This window comes from Procambarus clarkii, chromosome 80 (genome assembly GCF_040958095.1).
Source record: "Procambarus clarkii isolate CNS0578487 chromosome 80, FALCON_Pclarkii_2.0, whole genome shotgun sequence".
NCBI classification, from domain to species: Eukaryota; Metazoa; Arthropoda; class Malacostraca; order Decapoda; family Cambaridae; genus Procambarus; species Procambarus clarkii.
This window is the reverse complement of record NC_091229.1, coordinates 19,963,950-19,975,490: the sequence shown is the minus strand read 5'-3', so window position 1 is coordinate 19,975,490 and position 11,541 is coordinate 19,963,950. Positions and strand designations below refer to the sequence as shown.

At 44.6% G+C, this 11,541-nt stretch overlaps 2 protein-coding genes across 2 annotated transcripts; both read left to right on the top strand.

Moving 5' to 3' along the window:
* The first annotated feature begins 261 nt into the window (after nucleotides 1-261).
* Nucleotides 262-1,326, top strand: LOC138357919 (circumsporozoite protein-like). The gene has a single exon (XM_069315095.1). It carries the CDS (start codon nucleotides 262-264, stop codon nucleotides 1,324-1,326), a length of 1,065 nt encoding a protein of 354 aa, XP_069171196.1.
* Nucleotides 1,327-2,547: 1,221 nt separating this feature from the next.
* Nucleotides 2,548-4,317, top strand: LOC123746198 (spidroin-2-like). Its single transcript, XM_069315094.1, has 2 exons — nucleotides 2,548-2,677; nucleotides 2,927-4,317. The coding sequence occupies exons 1-2, from the start codon at nucleotides 2,548-2,550 to the stop codon at nucleotides 4,315-4,317; spliced, it is 1,521 nt and encodes a 506-aa protein (XP_069171195.1).
* The last annotated feature ends 7,224 nt before the right edge of the window (nucleotides 4,318-11,541 follow it).

Below are 11,541 nucleotides of genomic sequence, written 5' to 3'. Positions count from 1 at the left end.
GATCATTTACAGGGAGGAACCATTTACAGGGAGGAACCATTTACAGGGAGGAACCATTTACAGGGAGGAACCATTTACAGGGAGGAACCATTTACATGGAGGAACCATTTACAGGGAGGAACCATTTACAGGGAGCTGGTAAAATACTTACCGGTAAATACTTGGGCAGTATATCACACTGAAAAAAATTCTCGTTTATGGTCAATATGGCCGCCGTATTTTACAGCCTAGCCGCCATTACTCATCTCTGGACACTTCATTATGCGAGTGTCTCGCTTGTCCTCACGTCAACCCGCCCGCCCGCACGCCCACACGTCAACCCGCCCGCCCGCACGCCCACACGTCAACCCGCCCGCCCGCACGCCCACACGTCAACCCGCCCGCACGCCCACACGTCAACCCGCCCGCACGCCCACACGTCAACCCGCCCGCCCGCACGCCCACACGTCAACCCGCCCGCCCGCACGCCCACACGTCAACCCGCCCGCCCGCACGCCCACACGTCAACCCGCCCACACGCCCACACGTCATCCCGCCCACACGTCAACCCGCCCGCACGCCCACACGTCAACCCGCCCGCACGTCATCCCGCCCGCACGCCCACACGTCAACCCGCCAGTACGCCCACACGTCAACCCGCCCGCACGCCCACACGTCAACACGCCCGCACGTCATCCCTCCCGCACGCCCACACGTCAACCCGCCAGTACGCCCACACGTCAACCCGCCCGCACGCCCACACGTCAACACGCCCGCACGTCATCCCTCCCGCACGCCCACACGTCAACCCGCCAGCACGCCCACACGTCAACCCGCCCGCACGTCATCCCGCCCGCACGCCCACACGTCAACCCGCCATCACGCCCACACGTCATCCCGCCCGCACGCCCACACGTCATCCCGCCCTCACGCCTACACGTCATCCCGCCCGCCCGCACGCCCTCACGTCATCCAGCCCGCCCGCACGCCCACACGTCATCCCGCCCGCACGCCCACACGTCAACCCGCCATCACGCCCACACGTCAACCCGCCCGCACGCCCACACGTCATCCCTCCCACACGCCCACACCTCTTCTCGTCCACCCGTCAACCAGCCTGCACGCCCACACGCCTACCCAAACACATACATTCCAACCAGACAAACACGCATAAGATTACACACTCGCTCATATCTCTACAGAACAAAACGTCCACCAGCCTACCTACTTACCACACGCCCACACCAACACACTCATGCCCACAAACAGGTCAACTACCCCAAGGCTAATGGAACTAGCTCTCACAACCCACGAGACGAGAAGAGGAGACATGATCACAACATATAAGATACTGAGGGGGAATGTACAAGATTGACAATGACAGCTTCTTTAATCTGAGATAAAGTAGGACAATAGAACATAAGTGCAAGCTGGAATAGCATATGAGCTCAAGAAGTATAACAAAAAAATACTCGTAACTGGTAAGGGTGGACAAGCGGAATGCACTGAAACCTGCAAGAGAATGTGGATAAAATGGAGGTTATGAAACCTGCACCAGGACAGGGGCAGATTGGACCTCAGAAACCAGGAGTGACTACTGAGGTCAGACTAAACAAAATTTCAGTGCAGAGAGAGAGAGAGAGAGAGAGAGAGAGAGAGAGAGAGAGAGAGAGAGAGAGAGAGAGAGAGAGAGAGAGAGAGAGAGAGAGAGAGAGAGAGAGAGAGTGAGAGAGAGTGAGAGTGAGTTTCCAGTCATCAAGTGAAAGAGAACGAACACTACACCAAGTCTATCACCTGGTGCGCGCTTAGAGAAACGCTAGCGGAATATTGCATATGGATAGCGAGCAGGACTCGTAATTCATTGGCGCGGGTTCGAATCCCGCGCCACAGAATTACATTGTCTTAAATTTAAGGCAATGACACCGACACATGACAATGACTCAACACCGTCCCAACACTTGCCACCTGACAAGGGCAAGGGTGGCCCTCAGGAACCCTGACAATTAAGGAGTCCTTCAGGATACTTCCCACCATATATGCAGGATTACTGTGATGAATAGTGTGAGACATTTATATATTCCTGTTCTCGGGGGACAAGGCGCCTGTGTTAAGATTGATCGAGGTCTTCCGAGTTAAACTAGTGACCTTCCGGTGGGTGCAGCCTCACCACGGTGGCCTAACTCACGCGAACATGTTATCTAGAGGTTATCTTGAGGTTATCTTGAGATGATTTCGGGGCTTTAGTGTCCCCGCGGCCCGGTCCTCGACCAGGCCTCCACCCCCAGGAAGCAGCCCGTGACAGCTGACTAACACCCAGGTACCTATTTTTCTGCTAGGTAACAGGGGCATAGGGTGAAAGAAACTCCATATTGTTTCTCGCCGGCGGCCGGGATCGAACCCGGGACCACAGGATCACAAGTCCTGCGTGCTGTCCGCTCGGCCGACCGGCTCCCTTGTCGAAGGAAAAAAAAACTTTTCTTGAACCTAATATTCTAGAACATTCCAACCACTTGAACTGGCCCGTAGAGTGGCGACCTTGCTTCTTGCAGGTCAGCGTTCAATCCCCCGATGGTCCAAGGGGGTTCTGTTCCTCCTACCCTGTTCTCAAGCCAAATTAGCTTAGCAGTTACTCTTGATAAGTCTTCTTTTATACCGAATATAGAAGTTCGACCCTCTGAGCTGAAACATGCTGAACTCTGTAAATCAGAACACTGGGAACACCTGTTGATATATATGACTTGTACACTCGACTTATTGAATAATGCTACAGTGAGGTCGTAATATAGGTGTTGTAATTATAACTTAAGCTTGTACAAGCTCTTTAATCACTTGTGGTTCAGTACTCTATAACCCACTTTGTTCGGTAACAACCATCGAGCCCTGTCCATTGAAGACACACGCAAACGAATATTTACTGGTCAGCTTTGCAACTTAATTGCCACTGTAGTGCAACACCTCGAGAGGTCACACAAGGTGTGGGACCAGCACCAGAGGTCACACAAGGTGTGGGTCCAGCACCAGAGGTCACACAAGGTCACGGGTCCAGCACCAGAGGTCACACAAGGTGTGGGTCCAGCACCAGAGGTCACACAAGGTGTGGGTCCAGCACCAGAGGTCACACAAGGTGTGGGACCAGCACCAGAGGTCACACAAGGTGTGGGTCCAGCACCAGAGGTCACACAAGGTGTGGGACCAGCACCAGAGGTCACACAAGGTGTGGGTCCAGCACCAGAGGTCACACAAGGTGTGGGACCAGCACCAGAGGTCACACAAGGTGTGGGACCAGCACCAGAGGTCACACAAGGTGTGGGACCAGCACCAGAGGTCACACAAGGTGTGGGTCCAGCACCAGAGGTCACACAAGGTGTGGGTCCAGCACAAGAGGTATCACACAAGGTGTGGGACCAGCACCAGAGGTCACACAAGGTGTGGGACCAGCACCAGAGGTCACACAAGGTGTGGGTCCAGCACCAGAGGTCACACAAGGTGTGGGTCCAGCACCAGAGGTCACACAAGGTGTGGGACCAGCACCAGAGGTCACACAAGGTGTGGGACCAGCACCAGAGGTCACACAAGGTGTGGGACCAGCACCAGAGGTCACACAAGGTGTGGGTCCAGCACCAGAGGTCACACAAGGTCACGGGTCCAGCACCAGAGGTCACACAAGGTGTGGGACCAGCACCAGAGGTCACACAAGGTCACGGGTCCAGCACCAGAGGTCACACAAGGTGTGGGACCAGCACCAGAGGTCACACAAGGTGTGGGTCCAGCACCAGAGGTCACACAAGGTGTGGGACCAGCACCAGAGGTCACACAAGGTGTGGGTCCAGCACCAGAGGTCACACAAGGTGTGGGTCCAGCACAAGAGGTCACACAAGGTGTGGGTCCAGCACCAGAGGTCACACAAGGTGTGGGTCCAGCACCAGAGGTCACACAAGGTGTGGGACCAGCACAAGAGGTCACACAAGGTGTGGGTCCAGCACAAGAGGTATCACACAAGGTGTGGGTCCAGCACCAGAGGTCACACAAGGTGTGGGTCCAGCACCAGAGGTCACACAAGGTGTGGGTCCAGCACCAGAGGTCACACAAGGTGTGGGTCCAGCACCAGAGGTCACACAAGGTGTGGGTCCAGCACCAGAGGTCACACAAGGTGTGGGTCCAGCACCAGAGGTCACACAAGGTGTGGGACCAGCACAAGAGGTCACACAAGGTGTGGGTCCAGCACCAGAGGTCACACAAGGTGTGGGTCCAGCACAAGAGGTCACACAAGGTGTGGGACCAGCACAAGAGGTCACACAAGGTGTGGGTCCAGCACAAGAGGTATCACACAAGGTGTAAGACAGTAGTGCTAAAGAGGAATGCACTTAAAGTGGTTTCAGAATGCCATCACATACAAGCCTTCTGATGTATTACCACTCCCCCCCCCCCACAGCATTGTTAGTGAGGTAAACATCAGTCGATTAATGGCCACGATGTCGGACAAACATATAATTAGTGAGTGCACAACAGCACGCACGCATACAACTGCACACACCCGTACACATACACACATACTCACACACTTATACACCTGCTCAACCCACACACCCGCACGCCCACACCTCCCTTCAGCTCCCACTATCCACCTCCCCCAACTCCCACTTACCCCCTCCCACTAAAAAACCTGTAATGGACTTTCTATTCTGGGGACAAGCCAATCAAAGTTTTGACCAGTTTTCTCTCCCACAACACGTATAGAGGGAGTCCCTCCAAGCGGCCCTCCCAACACCCTAAAAACACCCTCCCTACACCATCCCAACACCGTCCCAACACTCCCAACACCGTCCCAACACCGTCCCAACACTCCCAACACCGTCCCAACACCGTCCCAACACTCCCAACATCGTCCCAACACCGTCCCAACACCGTCCCAACACTCCCAACATCGTCCCAACACCGTCCCAACACCGTCCCAACACCATCCCAACACCCTCTCAACACATCATGGCCTCAGAGTCACAGACCCGCAGCTCTACGCTATTTTAGAGCGTAAAACCATCACATTGAGATTCAAGAAGCTTATGGAAGTATTTTTACCCGAAGGGTATTATTGGACGGTGGCACTAGGGCCGGGTATAGAGATGTGGCTGTGTTTATGTTCAATCTTTCCCCTCGTCATATCTATCTCTGATGCCGTATCTTCGTCAAGCGTTTATTGACCGTTATATAGACCATAATGATTTTTATATAACGTGTCATAACACAGATCTTACAGGTCGTAAGACTGAAAGAGGGAGTTAATTAATGCCTACTCGACCCTGCAAACACATTTAGGGAAGTATATATATATATTTAGGGGAGTAACTACACCAATAACATTTCAGTAATTTTTATTTTTTTTTTATTTTAAACTTAACTCTAGGGTGCCTACCAGCCATATTTGACTCACCCTTTTAACCAATCGAAGTTGATTATATTAAGGGTCTCTTCCACCATCCCCCCCTGACCACCGACCATATTACGGAGGGTCTCATATGGGAAGAGTGTCGTGTTGGGGGAGCCACTGGCCACCCAGAGTCAATTTTTAACAATATGGTTGATTGGGTGCTGCAGGGAGGCATTTCCGCCCCAACACGCTTTCCCTCTCAACACTTATGTGTGTGTGAAGCATGTTGTTTGTCGCAGCAGTTAACACTGCCTTTCATAATGAAGTGAAACACATACGACACTGAAAGGGGGAGTGGGAGACGTGGAAAGAGAGAGAGAGAGAGAGAGAGAGAGAGAGAGAGAGAGAGAGAGAGAGAGAGAGAGAGAGAGAGAGAGAGAGAGAGAGAGAGAGAGAGAGTGAGAGAGAGTGAGAGAAAGAGAGAAAGAGAGAAAGAGAGAAAGACAGAGACAGAAATAAATGAAAGAGCGTGTCGTCCGTTGACATGACTATTAAAAAACAACACCGCCTATTATGCTTGAAGCGGTACAACACAATAAATACCTGAGGCCCGACAGATTACAAACGTTAAAAGTACACTTTTCAACCATAAGCCTGTAATCAAAACTCCCCGACTGAGGAGTTCCCGAAAAACAACCTTTGATTAGTGGGGACTGTGAGATCGAAACTGAGAGACTTAATGAACGCAATAATAGTTTCCATCGATCATACTAATTAGATATTATCTTAAATATTACTTTAAAGTGCGATGATCAAATAGAGAGAGAGAGAGAGAAGCCTAAAATATTAAACTTTTGCGCTAAGAAAGCGTGTTGTCATGCCCGAATAGGACCCGTCAGGCATAAATGATAGGCTGTGATACTCAAGAAACTGTCAACTGTCACAACGAAAGAAAACCAGAGTGTCGTACTAAACATGTTGTAAACGGTCAGAGAAAGATGGCAAAAAACCCAAGCCTAATATTTCTTACTCCTACCACAGAACAGATATTTACTATGCAAACTGTAAGTCACAATTACGGGGCTGAAATCAGATACTTATCACATACACACATCAGAAAATAAACCATTACACGACTTGTTAATTGGCCTAGGATGGACAGAACCGTCGTCTCTTGATAATGGTCCAGGATGGACAGAACCGTCGTCTCTTGATAATGGTCCAGGACGGACAGAACCGTCGTCACTTGATAATGGTCCAGGATGGACAGAACCGTCGTCTCTTGATAATAGTCCAGGATGGACAGAACCGTCGTCTCTTGATAATGGTCCGGGATGGACAGAAACATCATCACTTGATAATGGTCCACGATGGACAGAAACGTCGTCACATGATAATGGTCCAGAATGGACAGAAACGTCATCACTGATAATGGTCCAGGACGGACAGAACCGTCGTCACTTGATAATGGTCCAGGACGGACAGAACCGTCGTCACTTGATAATGGTCCAGGACGGACAGAACCGTCGTCACTTGATAATGGTCCAGGACGGACAGAACCGTCGTCACTTGATAATGATCCAGGATGGACAGAACCGTCATTTCCTTTATTCTCAGATGTAACCACCAATGCGTAAAAAACGTGCATATTTGTGAACTGCTACTTTTCAGAGTACTTTTGAATTTGTACATCAAATTTGTACATTAATTGCATCATGGCGTACAAAATGAGAGGTACTATTTGTCAGGACGGGCCCCGTCAATTTAGTCAATGTTGCCAAAGTATATTCTGGATACAACGATAGAGATTAATGTAATAATTGTATCAAAAGAAATGTGGAGTATATAATTGAAAGACTAAGTAGACGACAAAAACCGTATGATTAATAACCTAGATCTAGTCATCTTTTTATGCAAGCAAAAAATAAATAAAAAGTAGCCTCATCATCTATTGCAACACTCTTAACTGCTTGGGCTACACTACCCAATTTCAATAGAAAACAAACATTTTTGCTCAAACCTAAATATTTTATATTTCAAATCAGGACGATGAGGCGTTCTCGGAATACTGAACCTAAGCCTGACGATAAAAAAAGTTAAAAAAAAAAATCCCAAACGTGGATATCTAATTAAATATACAAGTCAATAAAATATTATTAGCGATAATACTATACGAAAATCTCCAAAAACTACATATTTTAGAGAATTAGGCGAAGTCGTTTCATAATATTAAAGTCAAGGGAAATGCCTTGCCTGGTTTTCCAGCCCAGACATCAAAGGCAGGCTGCCGTATGCTGCTCATATTCTAGTTTACCAAAACACTAGTTTATTTGGTACTATTATTTCCTCAAAACTTTTCTATATTAACTTTATAATGCAGTCATTTATCATGATACATTGGTGATTGGTTTCACCACAACAGCTATTATTTAATGGTTTTAATGCAATGATGAGTTAATAATACGTGGTTTTACTAAAACTAAAATAAAAATATATGATATTACTGCAACGACTGCTTCTGTTGACTGAAATGATGCAATACCATTATGTTTTCTCCAGATATAAATTTACTTGATGATGTTGTCATATTTCCCCTTACGCTACTTATTTTATTAAATGTCACATTAAATTTGCATAATATTGTTTAATAGTCGAATTGTAGGTATACAATTTGGAAAAAAATAGGGATATAATATTTTTCCTTGACTTACTATTGATACTATATGCAAGAAAACTTGTAAATCTTATATAAGGGGGAAAGAGGGAGAACAGACTGAAAAAAGAGATGTATTTTTTCTTGTCTCAATAAACATACTTGAACTTGAAGAGACAGACAGACATCCACCATCTCTGGATACTGTCCAGTTCCCCACTTACAGTCTGTCTCCATAGTTGTGTGAAATATCTCTTGAATCATTACTGCAGCGTGTGGAGTGAAGCCTCGTCAGGAGTAGTTGTACTAGTGCGGTTTCTGATGGACAGTTCGGTAATTAAGCGATCCTTCCCGCTGGCTTCTGTTTACAAGTAACTTTCGTGAGAATGAACATTGTCAACGGCTTGGTGCACTCTCCTATATGTGTTTGCAAGGTCGAGCTTCAGCTATCAAATCCAGTTTTTTTCAGCTATCGATTGGTAAACGTAACGACTCTCCCTGTATTTAAGTTATCGAATTTGCTTTCGAAGTTGTATATAGAGGTAGCTTTGACATCCTATTATAACCAGTTTCATTTTTTTACGACTTACGCTAAAAGTTTCGTCCTGTCACTTCTGTGACTGACTTGCGTGTCCGGTTTCAATGTGCCTTAGTTTCACTATTATAAATGTTGAACACTGCATCTTAGTTCACTTTGTCTATTCTCCTGGAGGTGATTTCATCATGTTCTCTCGCCTAATACATCGCACTTTAAACGGAATTTACCAATTCGTCAAATACTGGGGGTTTTAGTAAAAAATACAAAAATCGTTCTCGATAGTTAAGCTGGGGTTTGCTTAATACGAATGTTTCTGGTTATATAAAACCATTGCATTTTTTACGGTGTCATATCGTGAAACCGAGCTGCAGAGAGAGCAAGATCAAAATAAGGAAGTAAAGCTCTAAGCACTGGATTTAACATAGCGTGCCAAGATGGGATCTGTCTGGAAGATTGTTTACATGCAAGCCACTCTCAAATGCCCTGCGGATTATTGAAGTAATCATGTTGGCCTAATTGACCTTCCATAAGCCGGTGGCCGTAAAGCTCAACAAGAGAGAGAATAACCAAAGCCTCCCCCTCTCGTCACGTGAAGGAACCGGTCCTAAGCAGAACTGAGCACATAAGTGTACAAGATGAGGTCATGGTGTAAGCATGCACTCTACCTTCTTTTTGTATCCTGGACATAGGATAATTTTCATTTTAATTCATAGTTATTGTTACTTTAATTTTACATTTCTAAATATAATTAATGAGAATTAGTGGTCTCAGAGTTTGACAATCCTTATGAACCAGGAATTGGCCTATATCCCTGATACAGTACCATTTTGAAAAGATATTTCTTAACTGCTGAAAATTATTACAATCGAGTAAATAGTGATTTAGAAATCTTGTATACCTGTTATTAAATGGTATCTTAGTATGTTGGTTTGCCAAAGGGGTTTCGGGTAAATTTTTATTTCTGATCTTAGTTTTCACCTGTGACCTACTGCATGTCGTCATATTTATCTTATGTATGCATGTCCTAGTATTCATTTCATTTATCGAACCATATATAATATATATATGAGAGAGAGAGAGAGAGAGAGAGAGAGAGAGAGAGAGAGAGAGAGAGAGAGAGAGAGAGAGAGAGAGAGAGAGAGAGAGAGAGAGAGAGAGAGACAGAGAGAGAGAGAGAGAGAGAGAGACAGAGAGAGAGAGAGAGAGAGAGAGACAGAGAGAGAGAGAGAGAGAGAGAGAGAGAGAGAGAGAGAGAGAGAGAGAGAGAGAGAGAGAGAGAGCAAACGTCATTCTCATACTTGATATTACAAAAAGTCAAACTAATCTATCAATTAACTAACAATCAATACTTAATTTACGTAGATTAATTTAGATTTCATAATTTCGATAAGATGAAACAATTTCATAACACAGGCCTAACAATACTGGTTGAATATTAACATTTCTAAACCTTAATTAATTTTGAATAGTATAATCTTTAACTCACAAACTGTGTAATTTTATACATTTACAATATTAATGTCGAGTGAAGCTTCTGCATATTCAGGCCAGTCCTCATTTAAATACATAAACAGCACAGAATATCCCTTAGATTCCAGTGATGGCCCCGAGGCAATTTTTTATCATAAAACAAATATATTATATATATTATATATATTATATATATTATATATACTATATATATATTATATATATAAATATGGTATATTGCGCTTAATCGTACAGCATATAATGATAATACTAAGGACGTACCATAGTAGTACTGTATTCATTTATTTTAGCATAGTTACAATTTAAGGTTTTGTACGATACGTTCATGCTTTTATAACATTTCATAACTACAGCATTTTCAGTGTAAAATTTCCAAAATCCTCTCGCAACAGTAATTCTGTAGAACTAGGGTTCCCAAAACTGCTTTTTGTGCGGATTAGGTCTACCTGAATATATTTTTGAGAGACAAAATCATATCTGTCAATTCAATTTATAACATGGGGGATATGATATAATTACACGAGTTTCCTAGGCTACATATGAAACATATTTTGTATATTGGTTTTATCATCGTTAATAATTAACACTACCATTTATATAAGTTATTTTTTATTTTGTCACTCAATGATTAAGTCGATATTACTGTAGTTTTTACAATAGGATTTCTTAACACAGTGTCTGGGATGCTCCTGGACGCAGGTTCGAATCCTCGTCACGGCCCTTGTGGATTTGTTCAATAGGCTTTCTTGCTATGAGACATGCCAAATGCAAAACTGTTGTTACTGTTTCATAGTACGGTATATTATTTTTCTGCAAGCCATTTCTCTTGCCATCATTCTGTAATAGTAAAGAGCTTACCGAACTATATTGGTAGTCGGTGTGTTATTAATTATATCTGTAATAATTATCATTTAATTTATAATAATTATCATTTATACCGATAATATATATCGGTATATATTATTATCTTGATTATTTATGGTCGATATGCGTTATAATCTTGATTATGTAAAGAAATCGTAATTATTTTAGATTAAATGCAGGCAAATTAAATAGCACATATGCCTCGACAGCCCATCTTCCTGTTTACGTAGTGCTTATAGAAACGATGAAAAACCATCGTAGATACATTGACGTAAAAGGCAATTAGAAAGTAGAAATCGGTATTATTTAATTTGGAGAAACCGGAAAAGTTTTTGTACTAATGTTGCAAAGAAAACTTAACCTAAGCTAACCTTCCAAGGCCTAATACATGCGATCTGAGGCCTAATATAGTACATACATGTGCTATATTAGGCCTAGGAATATTATATATTCGGACTATAAAGTGTATAGTGGCGAATATTACTATCTAAGTGTTCATTACGTCTATGTGTGTACGATGGTCCACATAGGTACTAAAAGTACTAAAATTATCTAAACAGATTGGGTGGGTTGGCCTCGATCACATCTCTATGACAACGTGTCAATGTTTACAACAGCATTTCCTTCAGTTACATAGATTTTAAATGCACC

Bases quoted from the DNA above. Each gene is read 5' to 3' on its own strand.
- LOC138357919 (XM_069315095.1), top strand. From the start codon at position 262: ATGCGAGTGTCTCGCTTGTCCTCACGTCAACCCGCCCGCCCGCACGCC.
- LOC123746198 (XM_069315094.1), top strand. From the start codon at position 2,548: ATGGTCCAAGGGGGTTCTGTTCCTCCTACCCTGTTCTCAAGCCAAATT. The intron at 2,678-2,926 runs GTAAATCAGAAC...TTGCCACTGTAG, and splicing joins GCTGAAACATGCTGAACTCT to TGCAACACCTCGAGAGGTCA.